This window comes from Physeter macrocephalus, chromosome 14, assembly GCF_002837175.3.
Source record: "Physeter macrocephalus isolate SW-GA chromosome 14, ASM283717v5, whole genome shotgun sequence".
NCBI classification, from domain to species: domain Eukaryota; kingdom Metazoa; phylum Chordata; class Mammalia; order Artiodactyla; family Physeteridae; genus Physeter; species Physeter macrocephalus.
Window position 1 is genome coordinate 131,987,318 of NC_041227.1, and position 22,694 is coordinate 132,010,011.

The following is a 22,694-nucleotide window of genomic DNA, read 5'->3' on the forward strand; positions in this document are numbered from 1 at the left end:
AGATAGATAGACAGACATAAATGGCAGAAAGAGGTAAATAATTATTTCTGTGCTTGGCTAAAGACTCAGTAGAAACTAATACTCTTAACAGAGAAAATTAATTAACACATGTGTGGTGCCTATCCTTTTCTTATTGATTAGTAGGAGTTCTTTATCAATTCTGGATATGAATTTTCTTGTTCAATATCTGAACTGCAAATGTCTTTTCCCACTCTGAGTTTGCTCTTATATTATCTACTGGTCTCTTTTAATTAACAGAAGTTTTAAAATTTAACAACATTTTGTTTTTTATCACTTTTTGTTTCCTATTCAGAAAATCTTTTTGTTGTTGTTGTTGTTGTTTTGTTTTGCGGTACACGGGCCTCTCACTGCTGTGGCCTCTCCCGTTGTGGAGCAGAGGCTCCGGACGCGCAGGCTCAGCGGCCACGGCTCACGGGCCCAGCCGCTCCGCGGCACGTGGGATCCTCCCAGACCGGGGCACGAACCCGCGCCCCCTGCATCGGCAGGCAGACTCTCCACCACTGAGCCACCAGGGAAGCCCAAGAAAATCTTTACCAAACTCCTACATTTTCTTCTGAAAGTTTTATTGTTTTACCTATCACTTGTGTATCTACAATCCTGGGATTAATTTTGTGATGGGATATAATAAGGGGCAGGATTCTTTTTCCATGTGGCTATCCAGCTGACACAACTACATTTACTGAAATGATCCTCTTTCCCTGCTGTACTGCAATACTTCCTTTGACATGAATCAGATTGATCATATATGTGTGAGTCCACTTTTTGGTCTCTTTCCTGTAAAACACTGGTCATCTTTGTGCCAAAACCACACTGTATTAATTGCTACAGCTTAGAATTAGTCTCAATATCTGGTGGTATAAGGTTGCCATAGCTATTGTGAGCCCTCTGTATTTTCATATCCATTTTAGAGTCAGCTCGCAAGTTTCCCTCACTCCTCCCCGCAAAAAGCACTGCAACATTTTGATTTTTAGAATTGTGTTGATTCTAGAGATTAATTTGGGGAGAACTGACATTTTTATAACATTGAGTCTTTGAATCCATACACGTGATATATCCCTCAACTTGTTCAGGTCTTCTTTGGTTCCTCTCAGTAATGTGTCCTAGTCTTCGAAACAGGGGCCTTGCATTTCTTTTGTTGCATTTATTCTTAGGTAAGAGAAGCTTTCTGGTACCACGGTATCTTTTCCAAAGTTTATTTTCTATTTGTTGGTTGCTAACATATAGAAATAAAATTGAACTGCATATCTGACCTTATATTTAGAAGCCTTGCTAAATTCACTACCAATTACATTTTAACAGGAAACGTTTGAGAAATTCATGTTACACAAGATGCCACAACTGCAGATCAGCGCATGATCTACTGGGCTACCTTAGATATGCCTCCTCTGAGTCCTCCTAACGACCTGTTAACTCCACTAGTTACGCCACCAATTACAATCACGCAGCTATGCATCAGTCTATCGCACAGGCCACAAACGTGGCTTAAGAGTCTCTGAATTCCCAGAATCTACAACAATGGCTGATATAGAGCAAGTATTCATAAATTTTTTATAAATGAATGAAAGAAGAAATCAGGTCTGTTAAATCCTTGGCCAATAAGTCGATAAAACAGTTTGAAATATTAAAAAATAATAATGCTACTGTTTTCACAATTAATAACCCTTCATATCAGCCAATTATAAAAAGAATGACATATTTCCTGGTCCAATGTTCTCAGTAGATTTGTTCTGGCTTATTTTTCTTCTGCAAAAGAGATTTGAAGAATATTATTAGGAAAAGTTTCACTTACTACTCTATTAAGCATTTAAGGATGAGAGTTAAAGATTCTTTTAATTATTTGTTTGATTTTTTTGTTTAATTTTGTTTTTCAAAGCCAAATATTTATACATAGGCTTTGGATGTTGTCATTTGGAATTGATTAATTAGCACAATAGGCTCTATTGAAATATTTAAATATAGTTCTAGAATTTTACCTCTGCTACCTAATCTCATTTAAAGACAAAATTTCAAATGTTAAAGGGATAGACAGATTTTTCCATTATCATCAAAAAGTAACTGAGAGAGGGGACTTCCCTGGTGATCCAGCGGTAAAGAATCCACCTTCCAATGCAGGGGACATGGGTTCGATCCCTGGTAGGGGAACTAAGATCCCACATGCCGTGGGGCAACTAAGCCCATGCACCACAACTACTGAGCCCTCACGCCTCAACTAGAGAGCCTGCATGCTGCAAACTACAGAGCCCAAGTGCTCTGGATCCCACACACCACAACTAGAGAAGCCCGGGCACCACAAAGTAAGAGCCCGCATGCCGCAACTAAGACACGACACAGCCAAAAATAATTAATTAATTAATCTTTTTTTAAAAACTGAGAGAAAATGCTTCTATTTATATTGGATCTTTACCTTAAAACTGATCTAAAAAAGACTCATTTAGCATTACATGAGCCTGGGTTTCCCTGGTGGTGCAGTGGTTAAGAATCCGCCTGCCAGTGCAGGGGACATGGGTTCGATCCCTGGCCTGGAAGATCCCATATGCTGCGGAGCAACTAGGCCCGTGCACCACAACTGCTGAGCCTGCGCTCTAGAGCCCGCGAGCCATGACTACTGAAGCCCACGCACCTAGAGCCCGTGCTCCACAACAAGAGAAGCCACGACAATGAGAAGCCCAAGCACCACAGTGAACAGTAGAGCCCTCACGCCTCAACTAGAGAGCCTGCATGCTGCAAACTACAGAGCCCAAGTGCTCTGGATCCCACACACCACAACTAGAGAAGCCCGGGCACCACAAAGTAAGAGCCCGCATGCCGCAACTAAGACACGACACAGCCAAAAATAATTAATTAATTAATCTTTTTTTAAAAACTGAGAGAAAATGCTTCTATTTATATTGGATCTTTACCTTAAAACTGATCTAAAAAAGACTCATTTAGCATTACATGAGCCTGGGTTTCCCTGGTGGTGCAGTGGTTAAGAATCCGCCTGCCAGTGCAGGGGACATGGGTTCGATCCCTGGCCTGGAAGATCCCATATGCTGCGGAGCAACTAGGCCCGTGCACCACAACTGCTGAGCCTGCGCTCTAGAGCCCGCGAGCCATGACTACTGAAGCCCACGCACCTAGAGCCCGTGCTCCACAACAAGAGAAGCCACGACAATGAGAAGCCCAAGCACCACAGTGAACAGTAGCCCCCGCTCGCCGCAACTAGAGAAAGCCCGCATGCAGCAACAAAGACCCAACACGGCCAAAAATAAAATATAAAACAAATAAATAAATTAAAAAAAAAAACATTACATGAGCCAGCATGACCCTTAAAGGACAAGAGGACGAAGGTACAAGTCACGATGAGTGGTCTGTATGATGGGTCTTTCTCTAAGTCTGTTTGTTATCCATCCACATTTATAGAGGCACAAATATATTCAGATGGCATTCTTCCTTCCTTGTACCTTGTGAATTTTTTAATTAATTCAACAGCAATAGTGAGATGATGAGCTAAACATACAATCCCTAAGAATGTTAGAAACTGCTAATCAGTTTCAAATGTACCAGCAACCAGAAGCAACCTCACTAGTCAACAGCAGTGTTTCTGAATTTTGTTTTCAAGGCAAACCACTGGGTTTTACAAGTATAAAGCTAATATCATGTAGCTGATGGCTGCAAAGGAAAAGGAACAGAATTTAAAGCCAGATATTAGCAGCAGATACCAGTTAATGAGGATGAATTTTCAAGAGGAGAAAAATTAACTAGAAAAGTCAAGTGGTTAGTGGAAGCCCCAGGAGGAAGTAGTTATCTGACATTAATTCAGTCGGTTTTCAAGATGAAAAAGTTTCACTTTATAATTGCTGCCAATACTTCAAAAAACATAGCTGTCTTTTTCAGTCATTTATTTGTTTCACAGAGAACAGGTAAATATAGAACACTATTTCTTTAAAAAATACAACTATATACATATATACAGAAATAATTCTAACAGAGTAATACACTTTCACAATTAAAATATGTATATTTTACACAACTAATTGCTGACAGCTAACACATATAATGGATTTCACCATTGGAGTAAAAATTAGGTTATTTAAGCAACCTTAAATGAGATAAAAAGTTCTTCAAAGTGAAAGAAACAGTGTGAAGCAATTTTTTAAAAAAGTTTAAGTCTGTTTCATTTTCTCTCATGGGCCTCATTTTTCAAACAGCAATTCACTTTCAAAAACAAACTCAAAGCTTTTATTTTTTAATTCAAATTCCTGTTGTCTTCTATCTGCAGCTGTTTCCAAATGGAAAAAGATGCCCTAAGCTCTGCTGGCTTTTACACAAAAGATTTCAGTGAGAAGAGAAAAGAGCAGTTCAAAACAACAATAAAAAAGGAAAATATGGACTATGGAAAAATCTGAAAACATTATGATTCTCCAAATACTAAATCTGCTGATTGATTTTCTTTTAGAATTTGAGCTATATCAGATTCACACTTTTTAATCAACTGACAATCTGGAATAGAAGATATCTAATTTATCATGTTTTGACATATACATTTTATTTAATGTCTGTTCAAATTTGCCATGTGAGAATTATTCAATTTGCAAATGAGCCTGGCTATAAGAATTCCATTATAAATGGGGTTCCTTATTATTATACTCACACCAAAGTTACTTTATTTCAGAAACTCAACTTCACTTGGCAAAACTATTTATGACTGAAACCACAGTAGAACTTTTCTCCAACAGAAAGCAATCAAAACATTTCCTGCTTGTCAGTTGCCATCACTATCAGTTTTCACTGAGTCTGAATCTAGCACCACTGCATAGATCAGTGAGGACTGCTGACAAAGACAGGACACAGGTGTGGGGTATGTTGGGGGTGAAGGGGACCCTAGAGGCGTGCACCAAAGAGGGTCCTCCATCAGATCATCTAACCAGCCCACAGTGATGTGACACCTCCATGGTAGGAACACATGGACTCTTTTAAGGTCAAGAAATGGGAGAGTCAAATGGGTGGGCAGAGCTGGTGAAGGAAGACAGACAGACTATGACCCTGAACAGAGCAGAGCAGTCAGACGTGAGGGTGGACCGACTGGAAGGGTGGTTCCAGAATCAACTGCACAAATACTGTCTCTCATCCCTGGCTTGCCTCATTTTACGGCAGTCTCACTTTGCGGCTGGGTAGGGTTCTTAATTTAATGGTTCGCAGGATCACATTCTCTCCAGGGCTTTCCGTTCTGCCACACAACTCTGAGACTTCATTTTTTTTTATCTTTTAAAAAAAGATTATCAGTTTTTACATTCTTTCTAACTTTTTTGACATATAGTTTCTAATTTTTTACCATTAATAAATAACATCGCAATAAACATCCTTGAACACACATCTTGCAAACCTTGGAGTCCTGAAAAATAAAGTCCTAGAAGTAGAACAGGTAAATCATAAGTACAATGTTAAACCAATCCTCCAGAAAGGTTACATATCTCTACTCTTCCCCGGGGTCCACAGGCCTTCATGGATTTCTACCTATGTGTTAGTTGGAAAATAGCTCAGTGCTATTTTAACTTACTTTTAACAAATTTACTAGTGAAAATAAACATTTCTTATTGCCAATTTTTACCCAAAAAATGTATTGAGATTTTTTTACAGTAATTACATTGAATTTATACATCAATTTGTGGAGAACTTTCATCTTGACAATACTGAGTTTTACAACCTATGAACACAGAATAGCTCTCTTTAGATCGTTTAAAATTTCTCTCAGCAATCTTTTATAGTTTTCAATGTGTAAGTCTTCACATTGTTTCATTAGTTTATTTGTAAATATTTTATTCTTTTGGATGCTTTTGTAAATTAAATTTTCTTAATTTCATTTTCAGGTATTTCATTACTAGTATATTGAAGCATGACTGAATTTTGTATGTTGATCTCGTACCCTGCAAACTTGTTTAAATCCTTTATTAGTTCTAGTATTTCTTTCATGGATTTTGACCATACAGAATCGTGTCATCTAAAGACATCGGTAGTTCTTCCTTTCCAATCTGTATGTCTTTGGGGTTTTTTTGTTTGTTTGTTTGGGTTTTGTTTTGTTTTGTTTTGTTTGCCCTGTTAGAGACTGGCTAGAGTCTCCAATACAATGTTAAATAGAAGTCACAAAAGCAAACATCTTTTCCCTGTTCTTAGGAGGAAGAGCATTAAGTCTTTCAACATTAAGCATATTTGCTTAGGGTTCTCATAGATGTACCTTATTAGGGTGAGTACATTTGCTTCTACTCCTAACTTGCCAAGAATTTTTTAAAAATTATAAATGATGTTGAACTTTTTCAAATGCTTTTTCTGCCTCTGTTGGGACGATCGTGTGGTTTTGTCTTTTATTCCCTTAATATGCTGTACGATATTAATTGATTTTTGAATGTTAAAAGAACCTTGGATTACTGGGATAAATCCTACTTGGTCCTGGTGAATAATCATTTTTATAAGTTTCCAGATTCAGTTTACTAAAATACCATTAAGGGTTTTTGTGCCTACAGTGATGACAGATACTACTCTAGTTTTGCAGCATCTTTGGCTTTGATAGTAAGTCTTACTGGCCTTAGAGAATGAACTGATTAAATGTGCCTTCCTCCTCAATTTTCTGAAAGAGTTTTTCAAAGAACTAAAGTTTTTTTTTTTCTTTAATATTTGATGGAATTCACCAGTGAAGCCATCTGGTCCTGAGCTTTTCCTTGTGAAAAGATTTCTAACTGCTAATTAAATATCATTATCTATTATAAGACAATTTGGACTTTCTATCTCTTCTTGGTTTTCTCTATTTTAATCTTTTCTTTGCTTTCTGCATGTATATAAAATTATCTATTATTTCCTTTCTTCTGCTTCCTTGAGCAGAAGCTTGCTTTTCTTTTTCTGGTTTCTTAAGATGAAGTTTAGGTTACTGATTTGAGAACTTTCCTTCTGGAGATAGATGTTTAAAGTTACAAACTTTTCTCTAGGTACTGCATTAGCTGCATTCCATAAATTTTAATATACCATATTTTTGTTTTAATTCAGTTCAAAATATTTTCTTATTTTCCTTGTAATATCTTCTTTGATCCATGAGTTATTCATGTGTGTTATTTAATTTCCAAATATGTGGGGATTTCCCAGATTTCTTATTATTGTTTATTCCTAATTTATTACCACTGGGGTCAAAGAACACATTTTGTATGATTTTAGCCCTTTTAAAATTTGCTGAGAATTGTTTTGTGGCCAAACATATGGTCTACCCTGGGGAAAGTTCCATGAGTGCCTGGGGTTACTGGGTGGAGTGATTTAAATCTCCACCCAAGTCTAGACTCACTCCTGAGTGGCACAATACAAACAGACCCAACCCTGCAGAGCAAAGGCTTGGACACGTCACTGAAGCTGGAACCCACCCATAGAAAATGAGACAGGACTTTTGCTCTGAAACAAACTGGGTTGACAATCCACTAAAACAAACAACTTGACATTTATCTAGGGAATTCTAACATCACTCAGAGAGTACACAACATTCAGTTATGTACTCTTTTGTTTTTAGCTCCTTTCATTCAGCAGGACTTTGAGACACATCCTTTGTTGAGGGTATCAGTAGTTCGTTCCTATTTATTCCTGAGTAGTATTCCATCGTCTTTACTGCATTTTGATTGTCCTTTCAACTTTTGAGGAACGTTCGGGTTGTTCAAGTTTTAGGCTTTTGTGAATAAAGCTGCTGGCAACTTTTGTGTACAAGGCTTTGTCTGGATCTGGCTTCGTTTCTCTTGGTTAAACACACAGGAATGGAACGGCTGGCATATGGCGATGGATGTTTTAGCGGTAAGGCACTCGGCAGTTTTCCCACCAGCAGTGGAGAAGAGCCCCATGCGGCCACACCCTGGCCCTGCACCGACATTTGGCACTGCCAACGAGTCTTCACAGTTCTAGCCATTCCAGTGAGCATGCAGTGGCATTTCATTTTGGTTTCAATTTGCATTTCCTGGACGAATGATGATATCGAACATCTTTTTATGTGCTTATTAGTCTCCTGTGAGGTGTCCAAATATTTCGCCTATTTTTAGCTGGGTTGTTTGTCTTCTTATTATTGAGTTGTAGGATTTCTTTTATATTTTAGATACAAGTTCTTGGAAATATTTGTGAATCTTTTCTCCCATTATCTGGCTTGCCTTACTTCCTTCTGTTGTTTTTTAATGGGGTCTTTCAAAGAACAAAAGGTTTTAATTTTGGTGAAGTCCAATGTAGCAATTTTAACTGAAATTTAATTTCTGGTTTTACTAAGCATTGTGGCAAAAAATACGTGCTCTCTGTCATGTCAAGTTTCAGATATATATTGAGTGTTTCTTTATGGTCTACTGAGTTTTGTAACTGCTCCATGGGAGTAGGAATTTAATATGTCATACTTAAAGCGCAGAAAGTAGAAATATAGCTGTTTTATAAACTGCTATTTAGATCTCCTATTTGTTTAGGTTTTGCCCCCCATGAGCAGTCAAATATGGAGAAAAATTTACTAAAGCACCCCATGACTATTTATGTAAATTTTTTTCATATATTCCTAACACCCTTTTCATAAGGACTCTTGGCTTTCTCATGCAAAAATATATTCCTTTGTCCAGTTTACTGACTTGCATTGATGTTAATTTATATGATAGTATTACATTCTTTCTTTTATTCTGAATACAAGTGATAAAATATATTTTCCACATATAACTTTTGTGTAACTTTTAGTTGTGTCTTTGTTATAAATAGCATATACACAGATTTATGTCAGCTAATCAATACCTTTTTTTAACCTGTTAAAATGTATTACTACAATTATATACTCTGTCTTATTTTGGACATTTTGTTCTGTTTCTACTTCTGTTCCTTTGGCAATATCTTGAGTTTTGCTTTTATCTTCTCAAGATTTTGATGAGAATGTAAAATCTTGTTAATTTTATTAATGCTTATGTTTATGCATTTTAGAAGTATTTTAACCTACATTTCCCTAATTTTAAGAATCCTTTGAATCTCACCTTTTCGTGGCAGAGTGTTAGTTACTGTACTTCCCTCTCTCCCTATCCATCTGCTTCTTGAACTTTATTAACATAACCTTAACCTAAGGATTTAGATTTAAGTTGTTGTTATCACATTTGTATTTTCTATATTCTGTACCTTCTGCTTCAAGAATCGGTAAGCATTCTATCTTATAACTAGATTTGTAGCAATTAGTTCAATTTGTTTTTATTTTGTTGGATTCCATTGTTCTCTCCTCATCCTTCAGTATGATATTTTCCTCATGTGTGGGATGTCTTCCGCTTCATCTCTGAATTGATATAATTTTTCCAGAAAAGGAATAATCAGTATACATTATGTGAGCTCTTAGTAACAAAATGTTTTTCTGTTTATTTTGCAAGTGAAAAACTCCTTGGTTGTGCATGCAATTGGGTCACTGCCTTTCTCCTTCAGAACTCAGAAGCATTACTCCATTATTTCTCTAATTTCTTTGCCAGTTGCATCCTACCTAGAAACTTGGTGGATTTTCATTTTATTCTTGAGGTTCAACACTTTTTCCAGAATGTATCCAGGTTTAATTGCATTAATTTTACTGAATGTATGTGGCCTCTTTCATATGGATCATGTCTTCTTATTACAGGTACTACTTTTCTGAGTTTTTTTTTTCCTGAAGTTTACAGTAAACTGTTTCCAGAAATATGGTTTTATTCTGTGACTGCTGAATACAAACGCCTTTTTCTAGTTCTACAAAATGTTTTCACAAGTCCCATGTTGTTTGCTTGTTTTTCTCCTTACCCATGAATTCTGGATAATCTGTTAATATTACATCACCAGCCCCAAAAGGTGCATTTATTGAGCCAAAGGTGCCTGTCATAGTCTCAGCTTTTGTCAGAAAGTTGTACTGTTAGCCTGAGCACTTTCAAGAGCCCCCTTTTTAGCCTTCTTCGCTGTATACTTAAAACTTCTTGCCAGGGCCCCTCCTTCAATATTTTCTGTATTCCTTTAAATGTTAAGCTGATCAAAGAGTTTCCTGTGCAGCTCCACTGCACATTTGGACCATATATACTTTCTTGGATCTGGGCTCTGATCATAGCAGGGAGCTGGGAAGAGATGCACATTAATGTAGCAGGGACTGAAAGTCCCCACCTTCCAACCCAAAATCTCTCAGCAGGAATCTAGCTTTTGCCCAAGGCACTGAGTGGGAAAACAGACAGAAGGGGGGTGTCTCAGACCCTGCTCTCAGGACCCAGATCCGCACAATCTGAATCAAGAAAATAACAAGAAAGCACAGTTTCAAACTCGTAAACCCCACGGGGCTCTGCCATAAAACCTTCTATAGAGATGTTTCTATCACCAGTGTGTGCTCAGGACTCCTGAGGAGGATAACCCCAGCTGAAAATGAAATCACAAGCAAGTATTGCAACACTCTTTATAATCAAGAAAACTTGAAAATAAACTGAATACCCTTGAATAGGGGAGCTGATGAATAAAATAGGGTATATTCATACGATAAAATACATGCAGTGTTAAAAGGATTGCACTAAATCAACACAGATAGGGCACAGATATATAAAATTCAATGTAAAAGAGCAAACAAGACTAACACACAAAATCTGGTTCTTATCTCTTTTTAAATGGAAGCATAAAAACTATATATATACATGTATATGTAAAATATATGCATATATAATACATGCATATAATACATATGGACATTACATATGCATATGAAAGTATGAAATAATACACACTAAATTAATTATAGTGGTTTTTCTTAGGAGAGGAGAGAGTAATGTGATTAGACATGAATAGCAAAGCAAACTAAAACTACATCTGTAACATTTTAGTTTAAATAAACAGTGTTGACAATTGTTGATTCTTCCTGATGGGTACCTCGGTGTTTGTTCCCTGTATTCTTTTATAAATTTTTAAATTTTTCTCAAAACTATAAAACATACCACTTGTATAAGAACTGGAGACAGCCTCTGTCCTCCTGAACTGCCACTTGAAAACAATTTGCTGTAACTGATCAGTACAACACGGGCTATGGCACATGAACAAACAGACAAGGATAACTTGAAGCCTTGCTGTGGAGAAAACGACTGGTCGTGGGATTCTGCCTGTCAACGGACCCATATGCTTCCAAAGCCTGACACATTCTGGCCATGACCACACCTGTCGACAGGACTTTGAAATGGCCATTCTGGCACTGCTCTGAGGGTGAATCAAGGCAATCCTGAAGGAGGAAGGAGGACCCCTCTCCCGGTCCACCCCACTCTCTCCACTCACTGTCACCAAGGAGCTGCCGACCAGAGCCCACCCAGTGACCCAGGAGGGGCACAGAGTCAGCCCTGCCCTTCACATGCCCTGTAGGGAGCAGAGGGTCTGTGGGCTGAGCCCTCTCCCCCCGGGCTCTTGTTCTTGGCCGCAAGGAGCTTCCCCTTCCTTCGAGGCCCTGGCGGTGGTGCATGTGCTCCCGCGCCAGGCCTAGGACCTCTTTCTCACCTGAATCCCTGATCCAGCTGTTGGGCTGATTCTGAACAAGTAAACATGTTGCTGTCACATGTGAGATCAGAATGTACCTTCCCCCGAGAGAAGGGCTCTCTACAAGGATGGCGCGGAGGCCTCTCACCTGCTCTTTCATTTCCGCGTAGACCTTCTCCGAGTTCAGCTCTACCTGCCGCTTGAACTCCTCCAGTGCAGCATCTGCCTGCTGTGCCTGCAGCCTCTGAACCTCAGTCACACGGGTGAGCTGCTCCTCTTTTTCCCTAGAAAAGTTCAGACAAGCTGCAGAGTTAAAATATAAAATAAAAGAACTTGGCTTGGATCAAAGAACAAAATTTAACCCTCTCTAAAATAAAATTCAGATTTCCATTTCTTGATCCAAATTCTATAGAACTTCCCTTTAAAAAACTGGCAATAACATGATTTGCCTCAGGAAAAAAAGCATATAAACCCATAATATGTGTTCTGATGAGGACACAACTACTTCTGATGATTTCCCTAAGAATGAAACTGTTTACAACCAGGTACCTCCATCACCCAATGAATGGATAAGCAAAATGTGCCCATCCATGCAATGGAAGATCATTCAGCCTCAAAAAAGGAATGAAGCTCTGATGCACCCTACAACACGGACAAACCTCGAAAACAGTGTGCAAAGGGAAAAGGCCAGACACAAGGTCACATATTGTATGATTCTATTTAGGAGAAATATCCAGAATAGGTAAACCCATAGAGACAGAAGCAGCAGATTCGTGGTCACCTGGGACGATGGGACAGGGGCAATGGGGAGTGATTGCTCACGCACAGGGGGTTTTGGGAGGGGGTTGGTGATGAAAATGTTCTGGAATTAGATAGTAGTGATGGTTGCACATCTTCGTGGATATACTAAAATCTGCTAAACTGTACACTTTGAAAGGATGAATTTAATAGTATGTGAATTACATCTCAATTTTTTTAAAATGTGCCATAAGAATACCTCTAACATGCACATCTGGCAGAAGATAACGTGCAGGGTGACAGCTGCAACAGAGCGATGTGACCGCCTGAAATTATTCTGCTGCTCTCTAGTAAGCAGACTTGCCTAAAAGAACTGATAACCGTCTTGTTTCTTTATACCTTGAACTAAAATTAAATAGTCAAAAGGGTCCAACAAAAGAAGAGAACTCTCTGCATGTTGCTAGAAGAAACAAATAAAGGCTTTAGATTATAAGTACACGAAAGTTACTACTGACTTCTATTGAGTTCTACCTAGGTACTAGGCACTGTGCAAACTAGTTTAATATGTCTTCTCTCCTTCATTCTCACAGTCAACTTGTATAAGACTATTTTTATATCCCTAGTTTTACAGAACAGGAAACTGGGGCTTAGAGAATACTTCCAAGGCTACACATCACTAATAGTCAAGGCAGGACTCGAGTCCCGGCCGTCTGCTTCTAGAGCTCCTGCTATTGACTACTCTGCTGTGCTGCTTTCCTGATTTTCCAGATGCCATATGCTACGGTCTGAACATGTCTCCCCAAAATGAGGTTAGTGCCCTTATAAAAGGTACCATGTGGGGTACCACCGCCTAGATATAGGTTGGCAAATGTGATGGAGAGTTGTTACAAATGTTTGAGGGACATCTGTTCTGACCGATGGACCCAACTGACAGGAAGAAGTTGCCTAGAATGCTCTACTCAAAGGACCGTGAGGCTGGAGAAGAGACGAAGGCCGCCGCGGTCGATGAGAATGTCCCCACGAGGGGTTGAGGTTAGGAGTCGCAAGAGCTACTTCTCTGCCACACACTCCATGACTAGTTCATCCCATGTTGCTCTTTAATTTCTGAGGCCCTCCTAAACACACTTGGGAAGACAATTCCACAATTAGGATTACAAGTTTTCAAAGGTTTACCTTTGCTTGCTCAGTCTGTCTATAAAAAGAAAAGAAAGTACATTGGACAATATTTGAAAACTTTAAAAATTTATAAATCGTATAATTTAAAATTACGTATCATTAATTAGCCAGGAGAAAAGTCTGCTAACACAATTTATAAAAATATATGACGTATGGCTGAAATATCAACTTTTTCTATAAATGCTGAAAGTCAGTTGTTTTACATTTTTTGTCCAGTAATTCACCTGAGCTACTTAGTTACTGTAAATACTTTCAATTTAATAGGACAAATATTTTCTCGATATTACCTCATTCTTACCTACCAAGTTTAGTTCATTTACTTTATAATTTATTTATGACTACATAATCAAAGTCATAAGCTTTATCCATGATCAGCTATATACTGAGACCATATTAAAAATACTGTCTGTTAAAATATAACCTAGTGCAATGAGGCACATTGCTTTTGACTGATCATTTCTAGCCTGATTTACAAATAGCAAATATTGTTTTATATTATATAGCAGACACAAGGAAATGACCAAAACCTTCCAATTCATTTTCAGTCCCACCACACCTACAAAGCTAATTTAGTGGTAAAGCTAATTTAGTGGTAAAGCTAAATACCAAAAAGTGGTGAAGGCACCACCCTATGTATCAATGTTTCTGTTCAGTTAAACTGTGAAAATACATTGAGCTCCACTAATATTTAGAAATCTTCTGTCTTAATATAAATAAAACATGTCTTATTTTAAATAAAGAGATGATATTCATTTTAATGAGGGATCCATTTTAATTTCTATTAAAGTAATGAAATAGAAGTGGAAATTTTCAGCACTTGAAAGAGAAGGGTCTGCTCCTCACTAATATAAGAAGAGTACTTCCTTTCACCATGATTACAAATAACGTGTCCTGTAAGAAGCAAAAAAAAAAAGTGACTTTGAAGATTATTTTTTTCCGTGGAACTAGTTGCGGGACCGAGTATACATGTATCACTGAAAGGCCTTAAAGCTGGGCCTCCATGAGGATAAAAAGGTGGGAAGAAAATCTGCTTTTTAACTCTGATTTATTTATAAAATGCAGTAAATTTTCCTCGTCTGAGTATATAAAGCATAAAGAACAAAAGAAGCTGCATTCTTATAAACCACAAGCCAGTTCAGATTAAAGGATGTTCTGAAGTACATGATTATTCCAAACACGCAATAAAATGCAGGAGACTAATGGACTACAATTTAGTATTTCTTGAGCTTGAAAAGCTAACATTTATATGTACAGGCCAACCTTAATTTGAAAATCTTCCCTTTGCACATTTCTGCACCAGCACTTTTGATAATGATGGCAGGGATCCAACACATATTTACAAGGCTTCACGTTACAGTAGACTTCATTTGCTGCCAGCTTGGCATCTCCACTGGAAACTCCAAGAAAAACAAAACAAAACAAAAAACTTCAAACACGTCTGAAAAACAGCTAGAAGAGTCTCCACTCCCTTTCCAGCTGGGCTGGAAGACAAGACTTTCAAGCAGCTATATCATCTATATTCATGGCTGCTATTGGTACTTAAGTTGATTAAAGTGAGTCAGTCAAAAACATTAAGATACAACTATGACTTTAAAGGCACTAAAAATAATACCTTCACTAAGCATGATAAATAAATAGACTTCTTTTGCCTCTTCTTCACGTGACTGCTAAGACTAATGGTCTCTGCTAAATTCTTCTTAAAAACGGTAAACACTGTGGATACATCTAAACATTGAGATACCTCAAGAGTTAGAAAGGAATACCAGTAAAATTGGAAATTAACAGTGGTCTTAATATCGAAAAAATGACAATATTCCTCAAATTGATGAACAGATTCAACACAATCCCTGTCAAAATCCCAGACGGCATTTTGCTGAAATGGACAAGTTGATCCTAAAATTCATATGGAAATGCAAAGTACCCAGAATACGCAAACCAATCTTGAAAAAAAACAAAGTTGAAGGACTCACATTTCTTGATTTCAAAACGTACTACAAAGTTAGGGTAATCAAAACAGTGTGCTACCGGCATAAAGATGGACATATATAGAATAGGATTAAGATTCCAGAGATAAACCTTTACATTGATAATCAGTAGATTTTCAGCAAGGATGCCAAGACAATTTAATGGGGAAATAAAATAGTCTTTACAACAAATGGTGCTGGGACAACTGGACATCCACAGGCAAAAGAGAGACGCTGAATTCCTTCATTACACAACACACAAAATGAACTCAAGATGGGTCACAGACCTCAATGTAAGAGTTAAAAACACAAAACTCTTAGAAAGAAAATATAGGAGTAAGTCTTTGTGACCTTGACCTAAGCAAAGCCTTCTTAGATATAACACCAAAAGCATAAACAAGAAAATGAAATATAGATAAATAGACTTCAGCAAGTTAAAAAACTTGCCCTGCTAGGGATATTATCAAAAAGTGAAAAGAAAACCCACAAAATGAAAGAAAATATTTGCAAATCATATATCTGAAAAGAGACTTGTATCAAGAATATATAAAGAACTCTCATAAATCGATTATAAAAAGATAAAGAACACAATTTAAAAACAGGTGGAATCAATATTGTTAAAATAGCCATACTACTGAAAGCAATCTACAGGTTTAGTGTTATCCCTATCATATTACCCATGACATTTTGCACAGAACTAGAACAAACAATCCTAAAATTTATATGGAACCACAAAAGACCCAGAATTGCCAAAGCAATACTGAGGAGAAAGAACAAAGCTGGGGGCATAACCCTCCCAGACTTCAGGCAATACTACAAAGCTACAGCAATCAAAACAGCATGGTACTGGCACAAAAACAGACATATGGATCAATGGAACAGAATAGAGAGCCCCGAAATAAACCCACATACTTACAGTCAATTAATCTATGACAAAGGAGGCAAAAATATATAATAGAGAAAAGACAGTCTCTTCAGCAAGTGGTGCTGGGAAAGCTGGACAGTTGCATGCAAATCAATGAAGTTAGAACACACCCTCACACCATACACAAAAACAAAGTCAAAATGGCTTAAAGACTTAAATGTAAGACATGACACCATGAAACTCCTAGCAGAGAACATAGGCAAAACATTCTCTGACATAAATCGTATCAGTATTTTCTTAGGTCAATCTCCCAAGGCAACAGAAATAAAAGCAAAAATAAACAAATGGGACCTAATCAAACTTATAAGCTTTTGCACAGCAAAGAAAACCATAAACAAAATGAAAAGACAACCTACATACTGGGAGAAAATATTTGCAAACTATACAACTGACTGACAAGGGCTTAATTTCCAAAATATGCAAACAGCTCATACAACTCAATAACAAAAAGCAAACAATCCAATAAAAAGATGGGCAGAAGACCTAAATAGACATTTCTCCAAAGAAGACGTACAGATGGTCAATAAGCACATGAAAAGATGCTAAACATCGCTAATTACTAGAGAAATGTAAATCAAAACTGCACTGAGGTACCACATCACACTGGTCAGAATGGCCATCATCAAAAAATCTACAAAAAATAAATGCTGGAGAGAGTGTGGAGAAAAGGGAACCCTCCTACACTGTTGGTGGGAATGTAAGTTGGTGCAGCCACTATGGAAAACAGTGTGGACGTTCCTTTAAAAACTAAAAATAGAGGGGACTTCTCTGGTGGCACAGTGGTTAGGAGTCCGCCTGCCAATGCAAGGGACATGGGTTCGAGCCCTGGTCTGGGAGGATCCCACATGCCGCGGAGCAACTAAGCCCGTGCGCCACAACTGCTGAGCCTGCACTCTGGAGCCCACAGACACAACTACTGAGCCTGCGAGCCACAACTACTGAAGCCTGAGTGCCTAGAGACTGCGCTCCACAACAAAACAGGCCACCACAATGGGAAGGTCACGCACCACGGTGAAGGGTGGCCCCCACTTGCCGCAACTAGAGAAAGCCCACACACAGTGACGAAGACCCAAAGCAGCCTAAATAAATAAATAAATAAATAAATAAATTTATATAAAAAACTAAAAATAGAGCTACCGTATCATCCAGCAATCCCACTCCCAGGCATGTATTAGAAGAAAACTAATTCGAAAAGATACATGCACCCCAATGTTCATAGCAGCACTATTCACAACAGCCAAGACAAGGAAGCAACCTAAGTGTCCATCGACAAATGAATGGACAAAGAAGATGTGGTATATATATATATATATATATATACACAATGGAATATTATTCAGCCATAAAAGGAAGGAAATAATGCCATTTGCAGCAACATGGATGAACCTGGAGATTATCATACTAAGTGAATTCAGACAGAGAAAGACAAATATCATATGACATTGCTTACATGTAGAGTCCGGAAAAAAAAATACAAATGAAGTTATTTACAAAACAGACACAGACTCACAGACTTAGAAAAAGAATTTATGGTTACCAAATTACAAAGGGGAAAGGGGGTGGGGTCAGGGGAATAAATTAGGAGTTTTGAAATTAGCAGATATGAACTACCATATCTAAAATAGATAAACAACCAGGTTCTACTGTATAACACAGGGAACTATACTCAATATCCTGTAGTAAACCATAATGGAAAAAAATATGAAAAAGAGTATATACATACACACACACACACACATATATATATATCTGAGTCATTTTGCTGTACACCAGAAACTAACAAAACATACTTCAATTAAAAATAATAATAGGGCTTCCCTGGTGGCGCAGTGGTTGCGCGTCCGCCTGCTGATGCAGGGGAACCGGGTTCGCGCCCCGGTCTGGGAGGATCCCACACTTCTCCAAAGAAGATATACAATTAGCCAATAGGCACATGTGAAGGACACTCAATATCACTGTTAAGAAAATGCAAATCAAAACCACAATGAGGTACCATTAAACAACCTCTAAGATGGCTATAATCAAAAGACAGATAATAACAAGTGTTATTGTTTTGGTTTGGTTTCCATTAACCCTGCTTGGCTTTATCGAGCTTCTTAAATTAGCATAATTTTGTATTTCATGAAAACTGGAAAATTTGGGGCCATTATTCGAATATTTTTCTGCTCTACTACTCTCTTCCCTCTGCTTCTGTGACTCAAATTAAATATATTTCATACATTGTCATTGTCCTGCAAGTCTCTGCAGCTCATATTTCTTCTAGTACATTTTTTCGTTGTCCCCAGATTGACTAATTTCTATTCATCTTCATGTTCTTCTTGTAATCTCCATTCTGTTGTTATATTCAGTCTACATTTTAAATTTCAAATGTATTTTCCACTGTTTTTCTATTGAGACTTCCTAGCTTTTCATTCATTACTACCAATTTTTCTTAAAGTTCTTTAAATAATTATAATATCTACTTTAAATTTTTATCCACTAATTCTAGTATCTAATTTATCCTGGGATGGTCTCCATTGATTGACTGCATTTTCTCTTGAGAATAAAAAGGCCATGTTATCCTAATTGAAAATAAGTAGGTCATGTGTTATCCTGATTCTTCATATGTCAAGTAATTTTCACTTATATCTTTATGAATGATACATAGTAAAGAGTCTGGATTCTGTTTTTTTCCTCTGAATAGTACTGATTGGTAATTTTAATTATTTGTTTATATCAGGCAGTTAACTTGGCTGAATTCAAACTATAAAATTCTGTCTCCCCAGGAGCTCATATATAAATTCAGCTCTTTTAGCTTACTTGGGCTATTTGGAGTTTCAGGGGTCAGTTACAAATATGCACCAAGATCACATGAAGAATTTGGGCTCCCTTCTCTGGCTCTCTTATTTCCTGGGTGTCTCTCCATCTTAGTTTGCCAGTGGTTATAACCGTCCATCCTTTCATCAGGTTCTTCAAGCACTAAGAGGACAAGTTATCTACCCAAATTCTAGCTGTCCCACATGGCATCAAATGCGGCCAGATAAATGCTACAAAAGTGGGAAGCTCACCTTTACTTCTTCCAAGTGTACTGCCTTCCACTATCTCTTTGTGCCTATTCATTCTCCAGGGTCTTCGGGTAGTGGTATTTTATACCTTGTACAGAGTTTATGTTTGTGAGAGGATCAGTCTGATTGGAGCTTTGTCGGCCACCATATGAACTGGAAGCTCCCTTCTTGGTTGTTTTGATGGGCAGATTACTATTCATTCTTTAGGGGCTCAAATGTCAGCTCTTCAGATAGAGTTGCTAGCTGCTTCTTTCATCCTTGTCATTGCCGTTTATATACTACTACTATAGCACTTTATATACACTATTACAGCTGTTAATTTATACATTTATCTTTTTCAGGATAATCAGATCTCTTTGAGACCAGGGGAATGGAGAGTGTGAGGACAGAGCAGTGTCTTCCCCTTATTTATATCACACACCTTTAGCATATTACTTATATGGAATTATTCAATATTTGTTTGATAAATGTATATCATTTAGATCAGGGATCCCCAACCCCCGGGCCACAGACTGGTACTGGTGCATGGCCTACTGGGAACCGGGCCGCACAGCAGGAGGTGAGCAGCGGGCAAGCGAGCGAAGCTGTGTCTGCCGCTCCCCATTGCTCCCCATCACTTGCATTACCACCTGAACCATCCCCCGCCGTCCATGGAAAAAATGTCTTCCATGAAGCCGGTCCCTGGTGCCAAAAAGGTTGGGGACCGCTGATCTAGATGGAACCAGAACAAAACCATGGAACAGAACAAAAATTTTCACATTACAGGCCAGATAATTCTTTGCTGTGGGGACATGTCCTGTGCACTGTGATATGCTTAGCAACATCTCTGGCCTCTCCTCTCTAGATACCAGTGACAATATCCCTTCCCCAATTCTGACAACCCCAAAATGCCTACAGACATGTCAAATGTCCCCTGGAGTAGAAAAATCACGCCTGATTGAGAACCACTAGGCCAGAAAGTATGGCCCCAGGGTCAAACTCCAGTCTTGAAGAACCGTATTTGGTTAAAGCATGATAGTTATGAATAAGAATGAGGAATCTTCTTCAACTATCCAAAAATCTCTTAAGAAGATATGGACTTCAGCTAGGAGGTCCATAAATCCTTTGAAGTCACCTGGATTTGAATCATGATTCAAAAGAACTGATCCTGGCATCAACCTCCTACCCAACATTCTCAGCCAACTTAGTCATGTTCCAGGAGCTGAGGCAAGGGCCCTGGCAGCAAATTCTAAGAGCTACTCAGTGAAACACTGCAGAAAACTTAGACAAAGTGTAAGAAATGGTTCTTATATTGGAGAAACTACAATCTGACTAGGGAAAGAGAAAAATGCAAGACAAAATCAAATGGTAGGGTAATATTATGGATATTTTGTGACAAATTGTAAATACTATAGGAATACAAAAAAGGGAAAGGGGCAGTGAGAGTCTATATAAGAAAACCAATGTCAGAAGATCAGAAGATTTGTGTGTAAAGTGAAAAATAAAGCAATGTAGGTAAATGTAATGAAATATTTAAATAGTTTAAAGTTTTACATATGAATTTTGTGCTAAACTAAGGTCTGCCTATAATATGGGTCTATTAATAAGTTAAAAGAACTCTACCTCAGCAAATAAAAAAGCGATTCAAATTTTTACGGTGAAATAAGAAAACCCTGAGACAATGATCCTTAAAGACAAAATGGCTTCAGTGTACAGAGAAGAAAAATTCCTTTAAACACTTTAAACTTCAATATAAATCCCAAATCTAATGTTGTTTCCTTTTATGTTTCCTATATTTAAAAAAGTACTGATTAAAAGTTCCATATATAAATTATACATCATACTGGCAAAGCTACATATGTACCCACCAATTCATCCTACTTTACAGGCAGTAATATATCAGTAAATAATAAGGAAATACATGTTCATCCTAAGAAATGACAAGGCCTAAGTATTTTGAAATAGGTGCAGACCACTTCTTGTTACTATGGAGAGGAAAAAGGCAGTGTGAAGTCATTCAAGCAGAATGATAAGTAAACCAAAGCCAGATCAAAGGAATAAAGAAGAAAGGCTGAAATGTGAAGCTGAAATATTTATTTCCTTCAAAACATCATTCATGCCTTGTCCCTGGGCAGTTCAATATTTCAAAGTAGCTGGAAAATATTCTCACATTCATCACTGTGCACAAGTAGATCAAATTTTAAGTCGGCAAATTTTGTCTTTATTTACCAAATATAAATGTAATATTTATCACTGAGAGAAGTTTTTCTGCTTTTCATAAATGATTTCTAAATTATGTGAAATATATTTTAAAGTCACAATAGATATTTTCGAGTACTTTTACTGAATGATGTTGCTACAAACTGTGATGTTTATAGTGTAACCATAATTTTTAATGTCCTTGCAAATGGTGAAAAAGAGTAAACACTGAATGATTTCTATGCTTACTACAGTTTAGAGCAGTTCATATATTATTTCATTTCATTATTATAACTATAAAAATGATTTTTTTTTCACAAATGAAAACAATGAAATCTAGAAGAGCTAAGTGATTTACCCAGGTTTATGTAGTAAATGACAGAATGAGAAGTTAAACCAGCCCATCTGACTTCAGAGTCAAAGTTGTTTTATTTCTTTAAATCTGTATGTACATACATATATATAATATATATATTTAATGCAATCACTGATTTAGTTAATTAACTTAAGTTACAACTAGGTCCTTACTATAATTTATTCCTACATAACATTAATATTTGCACATCAAATCACTTTTAGAACATTTGAAAGCTAAAATGTTCATCAAGCATTTACTTAACACCTGTATGCCAGGATCTGAGTTTGGTGCTAGAAATACAAAAATAATCAAGACACTGTCCCTGCTTTCAGTATGGAAGGAAGATAGATTCTATACTGTTTTCAATGTGATAAAAACTACACAATGATATGAATACAATACTATGAACAAGACCAGAGGAATTCATTGTGGTATAGAGTAAAAAGTTTCATAGAGGGCATGTCATTTTGGTAATATCATCACTAAGAATGTTTAAAAGGTATTTTATATATATGTATATATAATATGTTAACTATATGTATGTGAAATGTGTATTTATTTGTAAAATACATATTTGTATTTAATATTTTAAAATTATCTTTTATTTTCCTCCTTACCATCATACTTTCCATGACAAAAGCAAATCTCCATCAGAAGATTTTTCTTTCAAGAGAAAGATGACTATGGTAGGGGCAAAAAATTTCTAAAGATAGGATTAAAGTTTTCTTTGAGATATAATAAAATATAGAACAATTTTTGTTGATTATAAAACACTCAATTGATAAGTACATAAAAGTATGTTACCTGGATTTATGTTGGTTTTAAGACACCAA

General features: G+C 37.2%; 1 protein-coding gene across 15 annotated transcripts in view; it reads right to left on the minus strand.

Moving 5' to 3' along the window:
- The window catches only part of CEP112 (centrosomal protein 112), a 415,833-nt gene that overhangs the window by 236,480 nt on the left and 156,659 nt on the right, over positions 1-22,694 (minus strand). For all 15 annotated transcript variants that reach the window (XM_055090371.1, XM_055090379.1, XM_028498151.2 and 12 more), the window contains one exon: positions 11,627-11,762. In XM_055090371.1, the coding sequence (XP_054946346.1) occupies positions 11,627-11,762 (136 nt within the window). The remainder of the gene's footprint in view (positions 1-11,626; positions 11,763-22,694) is intronic.